At 29.1% G+C, this 19,307-nt stretch overlaps 1 protein-coding gene across 2 annotated transcripts; it reads left to right on the plus strand.

Annotated features, from left to right (window-relative positions):
• The first annotated feature begins 2,150 nt into the window (after positions 1-2,150).
• On the plus strand, positions 2,151-18,847 carry LOC136083586 (uncharacterized). 2 transcript variants are annotated; one of them, XM_065803002.1, is made up of 3 exons: positions 2,151-2,322; positions 9,943-10,006; positions 16,097-18,847. In XM_065803002.1, exon 3 carries the CDS (start codon positions 16,298-16,300, stop codon positions 18,530-18,532), a length of 2,235 nt encoding a protein of 744 aa, XP_065659074.1. In that variant the 5' UTR covers positions 2,151-2,322; positions 9,943-10,006; positions 16,097-16,297; the 3' UTR covers positions 18,533-18,847. The 2 variants fall into 2 exon arrangements, with proteins under 2 accessions (XP_065659074.1, XP_065659073.1); XM_065803001.1 differs by having other exon boundaries at positions 2,181-2,322; positions 16,215-18,847.
• Positions 18,848-19,307: the final 460 nt, after the last annotated feature.

Raw genomic sequence — 19,307 nt, forward strand, 5'->3', positions numbered from 1 at the left:
AATCAAATAACTTAAATACTCTGAAAACGTTATTAAAAGATCTCATTTTAAACACTAACAATTTATGAATTTTTATTAACCCCAAAACATTTAAAACTAGGTATGAAACTAACTTTGCACCGAAACCAATGTAAACTCTCATAACTTTAAAAACTCTAAGTAACTCAAAAACAACAAAAACAACAACAACAACAACAACAACAACAACAACAGCAACAACAACAACAGCAGCAACAACAACAACAACAACAGCAAAAATAGGCTTATTTATCAACACGTGAACGACTATATATTACCTATTTAGCAAATCGACTATATATTACCTATTCAGCAAAGGGGCATGGTGATAAGACCAATTATGTCTTCTTCTTGCCCTTGCTATTTATATTTATATTATGCTTTACGGCTTTAATAAATTTATATGGTAAAAAAAAAAAAAAAAAAATCGTGTACCTACTTATATTTATATGTATTGAAATAAAATTAAAAAAATTAAAAGCATTAAAACGTAAATATGATTCCCGTAAAAATACTGCACATGTGTAAAAAATGTCAAATAAGGTAACAACCTCAACCACTTTTTTAGTAACGTCACCCATTACCAAATTTAAAGCATGGGCATAACACCATGTCTTATTCTGACACGGGAAAACTGCGTTCAACCAGGTATTGAATCAATTGTCTTGATCTTGCATATTGGAGGCGCCGTTGGTGGCATTGCCAATACATTTATTTATATCAATGGCTACATTTTTAAAAACGCCACAAACCAAATCATATATTATTTTTCTAATTGTTGATATGCAATTGACTATTGATATTACATGTTCATGTACCGCCTTTGTTACATATCGCAATAGAGTACTGATCCTGTACATTAATATCTTATGAGGTATCAATATAAATTATCATCCCATTTCTCTTCCACCATTATGCTTGTTAAAGATATAATTATTGCATCGATGACTTTATTAAAAGTCTCACTTAAAAAAAATGTGACCTAGTCGCACTTTTATCAAAAAGATGTTGCAAAAATGTTCTTTAACTTTTTATATTTCTGGGTAACGTTCTCTAAACGTATTTTTTTTCTCACTTTTTCTTTCTCAGCACCTCGTTTTTGTTTATTCATTTTTCTGTGGGATAGAGTATGCATGCCGGAAATAAACTATAATAATTTAAAAACTAAACTCAAATTGGTTTGCACACATAAAAATTATTATATTACCCTAAAAGTAGGAAAAAAATAACTCATTTTGTAATATTTAAAGCTAAAAAAAAAAGCTAAATCATGAGGCATTGTTAAACGATAATTATTTACAGAAAAATGATAAATAGTATTCGAACTTCGAATACTAACATATAACGAATAAAACGCATGCAAAATTATTAGACAAATAAATCCGGGTTAAACCGTGAATTTTTAATAAACTAAATTAATAGTGTTTTTTGCACATAGAACAACAAACGTAAATAGTAGCACAATTTATGTTAACAAAATATTATTAATAATACCAGCTTGTAACTTTTCTGTCAGTAAATAATACACAAACAACAATAAATTTAAAAGCTACATAATTATAAAATAGTTTAACATTTGTTAACGAATATGGTATATTTAGATTAATATAAAACTATTTTTGATCCTATCAAGACGACTGCTAAAATTTATATAATTAGCACAAAATATAATAACTTTTTTTCTAGCCTTTAATAGTCTATTATAAGTCAGAAAAAAAGTTACCATATTATTAGTTGCATTTTAATTTACCGTTGATTATAATAATCAACGGAAAATAAAATGAAGCCAAATTAAAAATATGAACAACCGGTTGCCATAAACAATACTTTTTTTATGGCAACCGGCCCATCGGGAATCTTGCGGTATCCAATTGGTCCAGTACAAGCCTTATACAACGGTAATTTAAAATATATAAAATTTTTTATTTTAAATAGTAAAATATATTAATCACAATACTTTACATAAAAATGTCTTTATATATATATATTTTTATATAGGTAAGGCAGTTTAAAAAATATTTATATAAAAGTATTTTCATGTGATACAAATGTTTTCTATTGTTTTCCTAATGTTATTTATAACAATTGACAGTGCAAATATCTTGACTTTTAAACAATCAGTTAAACGTCCATTTTTTAATACGTTCTTGCAGAAATTTGATATCTTACTTTTTATTGAAAGTCAAAGACGTACGCCGCAATTAAGTTTGAGTGTTAAAAAAAGGTTTTACTAATATATTTTTCTCTACTTTTTTACTTGTGAAGAAGAAAAACTGATCTCTCATCTCATTTGGTTCAATATAGGTAATTTTTAGATTTTAAGTACTTTGAGTTTCATTTTTTAGAATAATTTTATTTCGTTTTCAAATTTAATGCATAAATTGTATTTAGTTTGTTAGCCTGATTGTCTTTTATTGTTCATCTGAATAAAAAACCACTCTTCCAACTTGGTAAAGCGGAATGAGTTTCCACTCACATAAAAATATCAATAAAGGTTCGTATGAATAAATACTTCAAAGAATATTCAACATAAATAATAAGCATATTCAACATAAAATCATATAAAACTTCTTGAAATATTCTAAATAATCTTCAGTTTTATTTATAGTTTTCATAAATAAAATATCTAGAAACTATGGAAATATCTTATTTAATTTTATTTTTATTGATAAGCGGTTTGGGCATTTTTAAAGGAAGATTAATGCATGTCTTATTTTATGAAAGAGAGTAAAGTTAGTAGTCTTTTTTCTAATTCAGAGATAATTTAGTTGCTTTGGAAACACATATGTGTCCATAAGTTTTAATTGCAATCTAAAACACACTATATCCTCGCACTAGGAGAGTCGCATGGTTATGCAAAATTTTAATAGCGCAAGTTGTTACTATCTTAGATGGGGGAAACAATTGATTAGTTTAGTTAATAAAGCAGGAGAATTAGAACGCCAAGGTTAATGAAAGAGTTTCAAAAAAATAAATGTCGGTTTATGAATACTTTGGACAATTAAATTTTAACGCCGCAGAAATTTTTATTTATTTATTTTGCCGTTTAATAACTTTTACTATTTACAAGTTTATAAATAAAAACAATGGCGGGGCAAGTAGAAGACATTACTTTGTCTTATCACCGAGCCCCAATCGTACGTATTTACAATAGCCGTATAATATATTTATACTTTACTAACTATTTATTAAAAATTATAAATGTAAAAATAAATAACAACTAGTAACAAAATACTTCAAGAACAATATTCATGTTAAGAGTAGTAAACAAGTAAACAAGACAAATCTGAAAGAAAAGTAAAAAAGAAAAACAAAAAATTAATTAAAGAGCACGTATTTACAAGAGCCATACTATATACGTATATTATACAAAGTATTCATTGAAAAATATGAAAATAAAATTTATAACAATTTGTAATAAAGTAATATTTAAATAAAGAACAAAAAATTCAAAATAAAAGAGTACTTAATTTAAAAAAAAACGTTTTATATATGTATATTATAAAACCAATTTAATTAAAAGTAAAATAAATATTAATTCATTAATAGTTAAAGAGTAAAATGTTCAAGAACTAAGATTTCAGCAATAACTTTTAAGATTAGAGGACCTAATCTTAAAAGTTATTGCTATAACTTATTTATATATATAAACTAAACACCTGAAATTATGAAAAAACAAACAATAAAAACAACAACAAAATAAAAGTTGATAAATTCTGAGACATATTTTATATAATTTAATTTTTGTTTAAAAGAGGCATTTTAAATCGGATATATAAAAATCCATAAGTAATAACACCTGTTTCGGTTCATTTTTAAACTGATGTATACTAACTTTTTTCGTATTTGCAATATTAGGAAACTTTTTCCACAAATAAGGTCCACGATATTGAATTGAATATGTAATTTGTTTTGAATTATATATAGGGACAATGTAGTTGTTATTTGAAAATTTTGTCGGGCGTTTATGCACTACTTTTTCAAAATAGGACTGAAGTATTTAGGAGAGAAGTCCCATTTTTGTTTTATTACTGTACAATTTTTTTAATTTTATATGATTTGTACTTGCCCATGCAATGTTACAATAAACCAAATAAGAATGAATGAAAAAAAAATAAACTTTTTAAAGATTTATTATTTAGAAATGGTTTAGCCCTATACATCATGGCAATATTTTTTGATAATTTTTTTTCAATGCTTTTTATATGACGTAAATGTTCATCTAATATTACGCCCAAAAAGTTAACTGAAGTTTCTCTTTTAATGTTAGCGTTATTGATTACTAGATTTGGCAGTTTAATGGGAATATTTTCTAATTTATTTACTTTATGAAATAAAATAAATTTGGTTTTATCCACATTTAGAGACAGTTTATTACTTATAAACCATTCATTAACCTTACCCAACTCTACGTTAGCTGTTTCAAAAAGTGTTTTAATATCTCTGTGGGAATAAAAAAGATTGGAGTCATCTGCAAAAAGAATACAATTTAAGAAGTGTGTTGCTAAATTTAAATTATTTATATATACTAAAAATAATAAGGGTCCTAAAATAGAGCCCTGGGGGACACCACAAGTTACAGCATATGGAATTGTTTGTTTTTGCGCATATTGGATGAACTGCATTCTATTGGTCAAATAGCTTTTGAACCAAAGTAAGTTATTATTTTTTACTCCATAATATTCAAGTTTTTTTATTAGTATGTTATGGTTTACAGTATCAAAAGCCTTTGACAGATCAATGAAAACTCCTAATGTAAAGTAGTTAGTGCATAATGCGTTTGTTATTTGATTGACTATTTCAATCACTGCATGTTCAGTGAAACTGAACATGCAGTGATTCAAATTTTTTTTTAAAACCAAACTGTTTTGAGTACAACATATTGTTATCTGGTAAATTATTAAATAGCCTATTGTACAATATTCTTTAAAGCAATTTTGAGAAACACGGTAATATAGATATAGGTTTATAATTAGAAATAATAGAGTCATCGCCAGTCTTAAAAACCAGTGTGATTCGTGCAATTTTTAATTTTTCCGATACAATACCTGTTTTAAAGTTAATTTTATCAAATCCAGCACTTTTGTTAGTTTAAAGATTATAAAAGGCGGTTCGCAATTCAATTAATTTAAGATTAGGTTTATCCATAACAGCTGTTATAAATGATTTCAGATGAGTTTTAAATTTTTTAAAATTACCTGATGGTAGTCTATATGTCAATTATGTTTTTTGTGTTTTTATTTTTTAATTCAATACATAATGACTCACAATCTATTTCATTCACACAGAGATCGTTATGTAAACTATGATTAATTGAGTTGTGGGTAAAAATACTTACGCCCCCACCAATACCAAAATTACGTGGTTGGTGAACTGATTTGTAATTAATTAGTTCAAATTCCACATTTGTTTCACCACACTTACACCAAGTTTCCGTAAGACAAATAATTTTAAAGTCATGTTTTACTTCATCCAACAAAAACTTTTTAATTAAACTTCGAACATTAATGTTTAAATTTGAAAAAAAAGTTTCCTTCTTTTGTAGATATTGGAAAGATTCAAAAACTGTATAGTATTGTCTTGAGAATGATATTTTCATCACAAAATTTAATTATTAGGTTTTCCTCCATTTTTTTATTTATTTGTTTTTTTTTTTTTTTAAAAATAAGATAAAATAATAATGAAAGAAAATAAAAAAAAGAATAAGATAAAGAAAATAAAAAAATAGAAATTGAAATAGAAAAAAAAAATAAAAAAACAGAAATAGAAAAATAAAAAAAATAAAATAGAAGGTATATAAACAAACTTGCAATTCTTTGAATCAACCTTTGTCCATACAAGTTCCTTGCAAATTCTTGGAAAGGTGACCTAACTGAACGACAATAAGTTCAATACCATGATATATATATATATTTCAAACATCTTTGCTTTCAACAAGGCTGCAAGCAGCCACTAATTAAAGTTGGGAGTTGCTGAAAGAAAAAAGATGTAGATTGTAGAGCAAGATAACGATTGACGGATGACTTAAAGGATTGCAAATTATATGAATTAAGAAAGCAAGATGAAGGAAGCGAATTCCAAAGAACTGATGTTCGAGGAAAAAAGCTAGACGAATAAGCGTTTTTGGAGCACTTAGGAACAGTCATAGAAAAAGGATGACGCTTAATTAAATGACGAGTAACACGAGAATGAATTTTAGTAGATGGCACAAGAGACGTTTGCTCTTTGAAGCAGTGCCTATTATAGTATTTGTAGAAAAGAGAAAGAGAAGCAACATTACGACGATGTGATAATAGTTAAAGAGCAGGTCCAACTATGTTAACAATGCGCATTTGCACCTTGTCTAAAAGAGAAAGAGCATCATTAGAAGAACCGCCCCAGATATGGCAACAGTATTCCATACAAGGCCGGATTTGAGATTTATAGAGATAGAGAAGAGAATCCGAAGTAAGAAAGTGACGAGCTCGATAAAGAGATGCAACGTTAGCAGATGCTAATTTTGCAACTGATTTGACATATGGTATTGGAAGATCTAAATTAATGCGATAACAATTGACTGAAAAAATTGAGTTTTATCTGTATTGAAGTTCACCAGCCACTGCGAGCCCCATGCTGTAGCAGAAGTGAGATCCTTTTTAAGCTCAAACGCCCCCTCCAAGCAATCAAAGGGTGTTGGTTTCTTATCGCGACAAGAATAAATGGTTGTATCATCAGCAAACAATGCCATCTTAGATGTGAGAATATCTGAAAGATCGTTGATGTAAATTAAAAAGAGTATAGAGCCAAGGATAGAACCTTGAGAAACCTCTAGAGTTACAGAATAAGAAGAAGAGTGCTGTATATCGAGGACAACTTTTATGCTACGATTGGAATAGAAGGATTCAATAATCTTGAAAATGTTGCCAGATACACCATAAGAAGAAAGCTTATGGAAAAGACCAGCATGCCAAACTTTATCAAAACCTTTTGAAATATTAAGAGCGATGGCCTTAACCACTCCACCTTGATCTAATGCTCGATAAAACCTATCAGTTCTTACTGTTAGCAAATCAGCTGTAGAACGAGAAGATCGAAATCCATATTGATGGTCAGATTATTAGATGTAGTTATTAGATTCAAGATGAGAAATTAAGTGTTTGTTAATTAAAGATTTAAAAACCTTGCTAAAGTTTGGAAGAAGACTATTGGGACGGTAGTTAGACGAATCAGATCGGTCACCAAATTTTTTGAAGATAGAGATAACGGATGCCGCTTTCTAGAAGACTGGAAAACAAGACTCTGATAAGTACTTGTTAAATAGTTTTTGAGAGTATAGACAACAGCTCCGGAGAACACTCCTGCAAGACAATAACAGGTATGTTGTTCGGGCCACAAGCTGTAGAAGAGTCAAGGCAGGAAATCACTTTAGATATAGAAGCTGGAGTGATAAGAATATCAAGCAATGGATCAGCCTGTTTGTTGGCAATATCAGGTAGAAGGCAACTAGTGGAATCAAGAGATGATATTGATGAAAAGTTTTTAGCAAACAATTCAGCTTTTTCTTTAGGTGAGGTGACAAAGTCTGAATCATACAAGAGAGGTGGAATTAAAAACTTGCCCTTATTATTGATACTATTAAAGATTCTCCAGAAGTCACGAGAGCCTAATTTTTGAGATGAGATACGAGATTTCATAACCTGAGAATAGCGGATTTTGGCGTTAGACAAAACCATTATACTATTGTTTCTAGCAGTAATAAACAGATGCCTGTTTACTGGAGATTTGTTTTGCTGATAAATATGGAAGTAACGGTTTCGATTGGCAATCGCAACAGCACAGTGTAAGGAAAACCATGGAGGAGAGTGAGGCTTGACCTGGAATCTTTGAGAGGGAACAAAAGATTCCATGCCAGCCTGAATCCACAAAATTATGTAAGATGCGCAGTTGTTAACAGGAAGACAAAAGATTTCTACCCAAGGGCTATGACGTAGAAAAGCACGGAAAGAATCCCAGTCAGCTTTACTGTGTTTGTAAGAGGTTCGATAATAGAGGGATTCAGGTGATGAAGAAGAATGAGATATTAGTTTTAGAGACATCAAACTGTGATCAGAAGCACCTTAGGGTTAATGTGGAGAATCTGAGTACTGTCTAGGATCAGACACAAGACATAAGTCGAGTAGAGAAGGTAAATGATTCGGGTTGTCAGTAAAGCGATTCGGAAAGTTGACTATTTTAGTTAGGGATTGTGAAAGGCAAAATTTGTGGGCTTTAAAGCCTGCAAAATCACTGACACTAGAGCCAAGCCATTCAGAGTGGTGAGCATTTAAGTCACCGACAACCACTATATTAGCTGATCGATACAGAGAGAGAGCTTGGTCAATATGATCAGAAATAGCAGCAAAAAGAGTGAAGTCTTGAGATGAAGGAGAGCGATATAGAACAAATAGAAAGACACTAGAGTGAAGTGGTGCTAAACGAAAGCACATGAAAGAATAGTCTGTGGATTCAAACCTAGTTTCACGACAAATGGGTGAATTCTTGGGAATGCAAATGCCCAGGCCAAGCATTTGACTATTGGAGTCTTTACGAATTAAAGGAAGATAATCATCAACACTAAGATCACAAGATGAGACAGCCGAGCTGAAATTAGTCTCACAAAGAGCAAGTAGGTCTGGTGAACTTTGCAAGAGATAAGACTCAACAGAAAAAAGTTACTTCAAAGACCACGAATATTAGTGAATGATAGGTTTAGAGAACTTGGTGATGATGATGGTTTTTTGTATTTTATAGTTTTTGGTACTTTATTCATTTTAAAATTAGATGGAAGAACTTGACTCAAAGCATAGATAGTACTCAGAACACTGTTTAATAGCCATAGCAATTGCCTCAATACAACTAATAAACCCTAAGCTGTGACACCATCCATGCGCAACATGGCACTGTTAATACTTTGATATTTTTTAGCTGTTGATGGAATCAGCCTCTCTGAGAGCTACCACAGAGTTCGGGAAACCTGACTACCAGCCGGCCTCAGAACCATAAAACTGAATTTCAGAGCTGTACCCTCATTAGGAGATAATAGAATGAGTTGCCTTGTCATAAAAACAGAGACACAAGCAAAACCCATGCATTGTGTCAAAAAGATACAGCATTCAACATCCTAAACTGGAAACAATGTATTATAAATACATCTGCTCCAGCCTAATAGATAAAGATATTTATTATTATTCAATAAAAAGTCCATCAGATCTATCAAATCGTTACGTACAAGGATTTGTTTTTGGTTTATTTTTACTTATGAATTTTTAATGTCACGTTAATTCCACGTGAAACTTCAAAACTTCAAAAGTTACAAATAAACGGTGCCTGATGATTAGACTTCAGTCTTCTACTTTCTCCTATCATTATTTTAATTTTATTTATTTTTAAATGCATACATATAAATATACTTGTATTTATAAAGTTATTAAAGTATATTTTATGTAAAATAAATAGTTTTTTTTTTAAGTTTTTTTTTTAAGTCAGTGTGTGCGTTTCCGAACAAAAGTTTATTTTACCCAACTAAAATGGTAGCTGTTCGTGGCAAAGATGATGACGTATTTCCGACTGCGAGGATAAATTCTAAAATACTCTAATTTTCAAATACAGGAATTTCTAAAATCATAAACCACAGAACTTTTACCAAATGTTCAAAAGCTTTTAAAAATGAAATAAGGCTTCACCATGATTCTTAACAATCATACAAACAGCAGCAGCAGGAGTAGTAGTAGTAGTAGTAGTAGTAGTAGTAGTAGTAGTAGTAGTAGTAGTAGTAGTAGTAGTAGTAGTAGTAGTAGTAGTAGTAGTAGTAGTAGTAGTAGTAGTAGTAGTAGTAGTTGTAGTAATATGCTTATAAAGCAGTAGTAATAGATTTAAAACTTACAAATAATTTGTATTATTTTCTAGCACCAGTTCATGTCAAAAATGGAATCATATCAAGAACGTTGGCATGAATTTGACTTCTTTAAAGGTAACTTTTCATTTAAACGCCGAATTTTTTTTTTACGTTTTATTAATTTCATTTTTTATTTAAGATATTGTGTTTATCGCAAAAATTTAGCTGAGGAAATTTCAAAAATTTTAAAAGCATTAAAAAATTAACAATAGTAGGTATTTATTTGAATATACATTCAAATAAATACCTATAAATAATTTTTTTTAATGATATGCTGCATATAAAGAAAGTGAAATATGACCCCTAAATGCTAGTGTTCAATTTTCTAAATAAATACTATTGTTAATTTTTTAATGCTTTTAAAATTTTTTAATTTTCCTCAGCTAAATTTTTCTTATTAACAAAATAAGTATGATGGTTTAATTAATTAAGATTTAGCATTAACTTTTATTTTAACTTTTTTTAGCTATATAATTAGACATTTTTTTTTATATAGTTTTGTAAATCAATCTTTCAAATAAAGAAGACTTTTTTTTATTAAACTGTGACAGCTTTGACCTTTTTTTCATCAAAGTGGGATTAGACTTTATGGAAACAACTTAGTTGAAGAATTTTTCAAGCTTCTTGTTCCTTCACTCCAAAGCTTCCAAATAAAACATTTCAATCAGCAGGCTTTTTGCATTTGTCGCATGATGACTGTCGATAACTTTTTTGTGCATAGATTAAGACTTCTAATACCGGTGATTATGCTTTAAAAAAAAGTTACACAGTATTTTAATACCAAAATTTTATTAGATCGAGTTTGATCTTCTTTTCAGAAGTCAGAACGCAAATGCACTTCCTCTACACCTAGTATTAAAATATTTTTTTATAGTCGTAGTAATTGATTTAAATAAAGAAATACTTATGTACAGGCCCGCCGTGACTCATGGGTTAAAATTTCAATAGCGTCCCATCATAACGGGTGGTTACTAAAACTCCGGACTAACTTTAACTGAATTTTAAATGCCCCAAGCTAAATCTTTTTTTTTCATGCTTATATCCATTTTAAAGCTTATTTAATTCTCTATAAGTTAATTTACTTGTTTTTAGATAATTAATAATAATTAAGAAAATAATGATGGCCAAGCAAGAAGAGGTAAGAAAACGGATTTACAAGTTCTATTTGAATAATAAATTGCAAGTTAAAAAGTTCACAGTAGCTCACTTCAATGCTAAAAAAATTCCAAGAAGCACTATCTATGATATAGTCAAACGTGTTGAGAATGATTCTAGGCACAAAAGAGCGCAAGGAAGTGGTCGTGTGGCAAATCATGACCCCTAAGGGTATCAAGCGCCTGAAAACCATACTTGATCACAGTGACCGAGTTTCGATGAGGCAAGCTGGTCAAAAATATGAATGCAGTCATTCACATATCATTGAAACTCTTGCCAAGTACACTGACATCAAAAGTTATACAAAACAGGGTATACCTCATCGACAAGAGAACCAGAATGAGCGAATCAAAACTGGCATTGATCGTCTTTATTGTGATTTTAAAGGAAAATTGGTCATCCTTGACGACGAGTCTTACTTTACGCTGTCACACTCAACAATTAATGGAAACAGCACCTACTACTCTAGCAACAGAGACAAGACTCCACCAAGTGTTAAATATTGCAAAAAGCGCAAGTTTGAACCCAGGGTGCTTGTCTGGGAGGCAGCTTCTGACAAAGGTATTTCAAAGCCATTTTTTGTCCCCAGCGGTCTTGCAGTCAATAAAGCCATCTATGAAATTAATTGTATAAAGAGAAGATTAGTGCGGTTCATCAACGCTCATCATGCCGATGGTAATTATCTATTTTGGCCGGACCTGGCGTCATTGCATTATGCCAAAACCGTGACCAACTGCTATGAGACTCATAACATCAATTTTATCAAAAAAGTTGACAATCTGCCAGCCGAACCGGAGTGTTGTCCAATAGAAGACTTTTAGGTTTTTTGAAAGGCAAAGTGTATGAGAGTAACTGACAAGCAAAAGACGTGAAGCAACTACAAACCAGAATAAAGCTTTGCCTAAAAAAATTGACCTTAACCTTGTATTTTCACTTTTTGGGTCAACTCATGTTTGAGTTGGCCGAATCCCAAGAAACAGACTGGTTGAAGACAAACTTAATTAAAATAAATAAATAACTAAAAACTCTTTTTAATGATAGTTTTATTTAATCTCTACCATAAAAACTATGGGAGTAATTGCCCATGAAAGTTTGTCTGGATTTTTAGTAACCACCCGTTACTCCATTTTTGCAATAAGGATTACCAGTACTGAATTCACTAATTCTTGGGAACTTAGAGAATTCAGACCCTAAGGGACCTCTAGACTCAGGAAAGCTGCTTTTTTTAAATAAGCTAATAATAAAGTAATAAAAACACATAAAACTAGGAAACTAGTAAGCAAATTTGACCCATTGTAGATCTTGCGTTGTTTTCACTACACCAACCTTACTGAAAGACCGCTCTCCTTCGGCGACGGAAACAGTATTGTAGTTCCTTTCTGGTAGATCTCATTTAACAGTTTTATCTAAGTAAAAACTTCTTTCATACAGAAAAGATTGGCGCACTTGAGAGTAACTAAAAGAATAATCTCTCAAATAAGTTTTTTCATCCACATTTTTCACCTAGATTTGCAGTTTATATTTGTTAAATAAAAGTGTGAAAAGCGGTATTGAATACGTTCACCTCAAACTGCTTCTCTTTATTTTCGTAGAAACAAACTTTGTTCTTAGCTTCTTCCAAAAAGGTATTGTCTTTTTTTAAGCAAAGTTGGATTGAAAGAAATAACTTGCCAGACCGGAGGCAATCAAATATTCTTCACTAATGAATTTGGGCTAAGTTGATCCAAGTCTAATAAGATCCTCATAAGAAACTTTGTAAACATTTCGTTACCTAAGGAGTTTTCTCATTAAAGTGAAACACTGACATGGTTTATTGTTTAAAGAGCTAAGAACAAAAAAGTTGTAGCGATAATAAATTCAAATGACTGAATCAATTACTCCAGAGATTATTAGATCAGCAGTTAGATCAAAGCCACAAAGCTTTTGCAATGATATAAAATTTCCCTAGGTTGTTTAACCAACGGCCTCACAGCCTCAAAGCGTGTACTCCACTCGAGTTTGCAAGGTTTGAGAAAGAGTCTACTTATTTATCTCTGTAAAGTTTTTCTATTGAATAGGGCTTCCAATAAAAAGATTGCAAAGTAATTGAACTCGACTAAAATAGTTCTTCAATTAAGTTCAATAAAAAAAGATTCAGCGGGATGAACACCAGCAATATTAAGATTATGAGCTTGAGGATACTTTATAAGTATGATGGCTTGTACTCTTTTGTACACATTAGTCTATGTTAGCTCTGTTGTCATACCCTTGATCTCGTCATTTCTTTAATCTGATATCGTTTTGATCCAAGACGTCCTTAATTAACTAGAGAATGTCCGCACCTTTCTTTTTTTTTTTTGAGATTTTTTATCTTGAGAAAACGCTCTTTAACTACCCATCTTTTATCAACACCATAGTAGATAAACCAAAAAACAAAAGTGATTTGCTCAGTATGAGAGATGTCAAGAGGTCCATCAACGAGGATGGAATAGTAAATGGCCGCATTAGCCTCTTTAATGATGGACCGTGGACAATTATTCTACACTCTTTGATAAACTCAATTTGAGAGCTCCAACCAAAATGATGTGCGCTTTTTTTCAACTTCTTGTTTAAAGGCGTCTTTGGAATGATTGAGAGACATCCTAAACGTTCAAAAAACGACTTTGATACGTCACATAAGCGCTATGCATTGAAACTAAGGTTGCGAGATGCTAAGATAAGAGTTACATCTAAGATGCACAGTAGATGTTGACGTCACCTGGCTGCCTCATCTCTTATCGACTTTTCAAGACTTAAATTGATCCCACACAAAATTGCAAATTTTTCTAATGCTGTTTTCCACTTATAGTAATAGTCTTGATTTCTAAGATTATTCTTGTGGCTTTTTACTTTGTCAGCTAGCTTTTTCTAGTTTCCATTAATACAACCATTCCAACGTAAAAGTTGCGACTGATTACCAGCTCCACAAGCTCGCTTGCTTCTAAAGAGTGTGCTTAAAAAGCAAGGAAGTAACTTTAAATTTGCATTCCAAACGAGCCAATCTGAACCCATCTTTTTTTTAATTGCAAGATATTTTGTGAAAAGTCGATTTAGGTAACATCTTATTATACAAGTTTCTTGGAAAAAGTAAAGTATTTCGAGGAGGTCTTTTTAGAACTACTGCATCGCGTTCTACTCAGGACAAATTTTCAGCCCACGAAGCGGGATTGTTGGTGGTAAATGGCTCATTCATTAACATTTCCTAATACTTCAAATAAAAAGCTAAATAATCATTTTTTTTTTTACAACTTAACAACACTTGTTAAAAAAATCTTCATATAACAAAGGTTACCAAAATTTTCATTCTCTTTCCTTTTTGTCAATGGCAATTATAAGGCAACGATTCTTCTGAGCCCAACAAGATTTTATTAAACTCATTTGCAATGCCATCCTTCATAAAATAAAGATATAGCTTTTTAAATGTCTTGATTTGTATAATGATAATACATTGCGGGAGACATATTTGAATAAGAAGGTCGCGTAAGGATGAATAAACTTTTTCAACAGCTTGACATATCTGAGAGGTATGGTAATATATATAAAAGTTGATGACCTATTCCCTTTTTCATCTTTTATTTATTTTGTTTTACACAAGCTTTAAGTGTACGTTTTTTTTTCTTTTGCTGAATCTTATTTGCACAGTTTTTTTTGAGAGCCAGAATGTTTTTTTTTGAACTCAACATTTTTTGTTTTGTATCTGGCCAAAAAACTAAAACCAATCAATAACTTTTTTGATACTCTTTTATTAAAAAATGAGCCTAATATAAATTTCAAAGTTTATACCATTGTTTATTTTATACTAAATTAATAACTTTTACTCACTCTAATTACTCCAAAAAGAAAAATTTAATTATCGAACTTGAATGTAAAAACTTTTGAAGCTATTTTTACGATATATTATATATATATCCTCGATTCGCATTTTCAAACCAAACGATTTGAAGCAAGTCTTGATTCGCAAATTGAACTAAATCATGTCCAATAAGCGTTTTGAAGAAAAGTTTAACTAAAACATAGATATCCTCAAAATGCTAATTTGATTCAAGGTTCGACTCGATTTGAGAATCAACGCCTGATTCGATTCGGATTCGATTCAATACCAAAAAAGGTGATTCACCGGGCCCTGATATATATATATATATATATATATATATATATATATATATATATATATATATATATATATATACATATATATATATACATATATATATATATATATACATACATATATATATATATATATATATATATATATATATATATATATATATATATATGTATATATATATATATATATATATATATATATATGTATATATATATATATATAATATATATATATATATATATATATATATATGTATATATATATATATATATATATATATATATATATATATATATATATATATATATATATATATATATAAGACAAAGAATAGTATAAATAAAGAAATGTTAAAGAAATTATAATATATAAGGAACTAAGAAAATACAACTTCATTTGTTGATAAAAAGAAAAAAAATCCTTTTTAAACTTAGTTGACTTTTTTCAACTCAGTTAAAACAAAATCAACTAATTTTTTTGACATGTTTTTACTAGCTTGATTGCATGATTCAACTTTCATAAAAATAAAGTATAGTTTACAAAATATATATTTATAAAAAAAAAACATTAAAAAATCAAAATTTCAAATACGCATTAGTAGGAAATATTTTATCTTAATATATTATTAAAATAAATGTCAGATTAAATTAAACATTTTTTTTGTTTTTAAGTTTTAAGTACTTTTAGATGTATTCTCTTGAGTAAGAATAATTAATTTCTGTTTTACAAAGTATCGTGATTTTAAGAACTTTATATTAAGTTTGGTTTATTATTTTATAAATATATAAAGTTGTTATAGTATTTTTACATCAAACTTTGATTTAAACTTTTTTTTTTTTTACTAGAATAGTTTTATTGTATTTTACATTTTTCATTTATAGAGTTTTAAAAAATAACGCGCTGCATCTGAAAAACTTTAATCATTAACTAGAATGATATTACCGTTTATTGAGATAATAAAATGATTATTCATAATAATAACTAAACGTTCAATATCAGGTGTTCAACGCGACAAACTTCTTCACGAAATTCATCGTCATTTTTCACAAGGCACACGAAAGTCGGCTTTAGTACTATATGGAATGTCAGGTGTCGGAAAGACAAAAATTGCCAAAAAATACTCTGAAATTTATTCTGACTTCTATAAAAACATTGTCTGGATAGACGCAGCATTTGGAAAATTACAAACTTCTATAAGAAATCGTTGTCAAATGTTAGGATTTGTTGTTCATGATTCGATAGGTGAATATTTTAATATAGAAGTAACTGTTGAAAAAATTCACAACTATTACTTAAATGAAAAAACTTTGTACATTTTTGACAATGTTGACGATGAAAGTGTTAAAGGTTTGAATATGTACTTTTCAAGGAAAGCTAACTCATATACTTTAATTACCTCGCAATGGAGAACTTGGTCGAACAATGTAAATAAAATGTTTATCGATGTTTTTTCGTATGAAGATGCATTTACTTATGTGAAAAATTATATTAAAGATTACGCCGATGAAAACATAATAAACTTAATTAAAGAACTTGGTAATCATCCATTTGCTATAACGCAGGCAATAAAATATATAAATATACATAAAGTATCGATAGAAAAATATATAGTTCGATATAAACAAAAACAATTAGAAATATTAGACACTGATAACTTTCCTTCTGAAGATGAATCAAAGTCTGCAATAAAAGCAATCAATTTAGTTTTGTACAAATTAAAAAAAACTAAACTTATTCCATTAGAATTACTTAACTGTTTATCTCATTGTGATGGTCAAAATATAAGTAAAGACTTTATAATCCAAATCTTACATCAAATTAAAATAAAAGAAGAACATTTAATAGATGAAATCATTGGGTTACTAATGAGTTATTCTTTACTAAATTGTTTCGATGATAACAAATATTCGATGCACGAACTGACACAGCTGACGTGTAAATATTTTCAAATTACTAATTCAAGTACAAATACACATATTGATCTAATAGAAAATTATTTTAAATTTGAGTTGAACCAAGTAAAGGATCACATGGAATTCGGAAATCATTTCGTTTTTCATTTTCTCTATATGTTTCGCATTAACGGAAAAAAAATGTCAAAAACCTTCCATCATATGACAACTTCTATTTACAAGTTATTAGTATATAAAGGTTTATTTGATGAAGCAATCGAAATATTAAAAGCTATTCAAAGTTTTAATACAAAAACTTATGGTGAAAATAATAAACTCACGCTTGATACAAAACATATTATTGCAAACTGTTTGAAGGATATGGGAAAATATAACGAAGCTTTAGAAATTTATTTTTCTGTTGAGAAAATACAAACTGAAACTTTAGGTATCAACCATCCAGATACAATAAGAACAAAACATAATATCGCAACCTGTTTGATAATTATGGGAAAATATAACGAAGCTTTAGAAATTTATTATTCTGTTGAGAAAATGCAAACTGAAACTTTAGGTATCAACCATCCAGATACAATAAGAACAAAACATAATATCGCAATCTGTTTGAAAAATATGGGAAAATATAACGAAGCTTTAGAAATTTATTATTTTGTTGAGGAAACACGAACTGAAGTTTTAGGTATCAACCATCCAGATACAATAAAAACAAAACATAATATCGCAAGCTGTTTGATGAATATGGGAAAATATAACGAAGCTTTAGAAATTTATTATTCTGTTGAGAAAATACGAACTGAAGTTTTAGGTATCAACCATCCAGATACAATAAGAACAAAACATAATATCGCAAGCTGTTTGATGAATATGGGAAAATATAACGAAGCTTTAGAAATTTATTATTCTGTTGAGAAAATACGAACTGAAGTTTTAGGTATCAACCATCCAGATACAATAAGAACAAAACATAATATCGCAAGCTGTTTGATGAATATGGAAAAATATAACGAAGCTTTAGAAATTTATTATTCTGTTGAGAAAATACAAACTGAAACTTTAGGTATCAACCATCCAGATACAATAAGAACAAAACATAATATCGCAAGCTGTTTGGATAATATGGGAAAATATAACGAAGCTTTAGAAATTTATTATTCTGTTGAGAAAATGCAAACTGAAACTTTAGGTATCAACCATCCAAATACAATAAGAACAAAACATAATATCGCAATCTGTTTGGACGATATGGAAAAATATAACAAAGCTTTAGAAATTTTTTATTCTGTTGAGAAAATGCAAACTGAAATTTTAGGTATCAACCATCCAGATACAATAAGAACAAAACGTAATATCGTAATATCAACTTATTTTCTGTTTAATAAAACAAAAAATAAGTTGTTTATTTAGTTTAATGTAACTTTATTTTACATTTATATTTATAAGTTTTGTTATTCAGTTGATAAAATAAAGGCGAATCTACATTTAATAGTAAGAGAGCGTCGTAAACTAAATTTAACTATTTAAATTGAGCTTACGACGAAGTTTCAGTTTTCAAGTAATTAGATTTTTTAAATTTTATTTATTTTTTAATTTATATTAGCGCATTTTCAAGTAAATAGAGAAAGTTTGTATCAGTTATTAATGATACATACGTGTTTATATTCTATAAATTGTATGTATTTTAAATGAAAGATTAAAACCGTTTTATGGTTTAAAATTAATTAATTTAATGCAGTTTAAATATTTATTAATTATGGTTATGTTTTGCTTCATAAGGTTTTTGTTAATATATAAAAATGTTTAAAGTCTACTTTATAGATAAACCAATAAAAATGGTTCCCAATGGAATTAAAAAATGTTGTATTTCTGTAATAAATAAAACGATATAAGAATTTTTAGTTACCATGATAACAATTTACATTATATTATTTTATGTTCTATATGTTTCGTATGAAAAAAACATATTAGTATTTGCCGTTATGTTTTTTATACAAATTATATATTGAACATAACGGGTAATCACCGTTACGTTCAATGTGTAATTTGTATGAAAAAACAAAACGGTTTTGTTTTTTCATAAGAATCGAATATAAATCAAAGCAATGCTTACTCGTTTTAAAACACGAAATCTAACTTTATTTTACCGTTATGTTTGAAAACCTGAGATAATGGGTAATTACTA

The sequence above is a fragment of the Hydra vulgaris genome, chromosome 08 (genome assembly GCF_038396675.1).
Source record: "Hydra vulgaris chromosome 08, alternate assembly HydraT2T_AEP".
NCBI lineage: Eukaryota > Metazoa > Cnidaria > Hydrozoa > Anthoathecata > Hydridae > Hydra > Hydra vulgaris.

Bases quoted from the DNA above. Each gene is read 5' to 3' on its own strand.
- LOC136083586 (XM_065803001.1), top strand. From the start codon at position 9,952: ATGTCAAAAATGGAATCATATCAAGAACGTTGGCATGAATTTGACTTC. The intron at 10,007-16,214 runs GTAACTTTTCAT...GTTCAATATCAG, and splicing joins TGAATTTGACTTCTTTAAAG to GTGTTCAACGCGACAAACTT.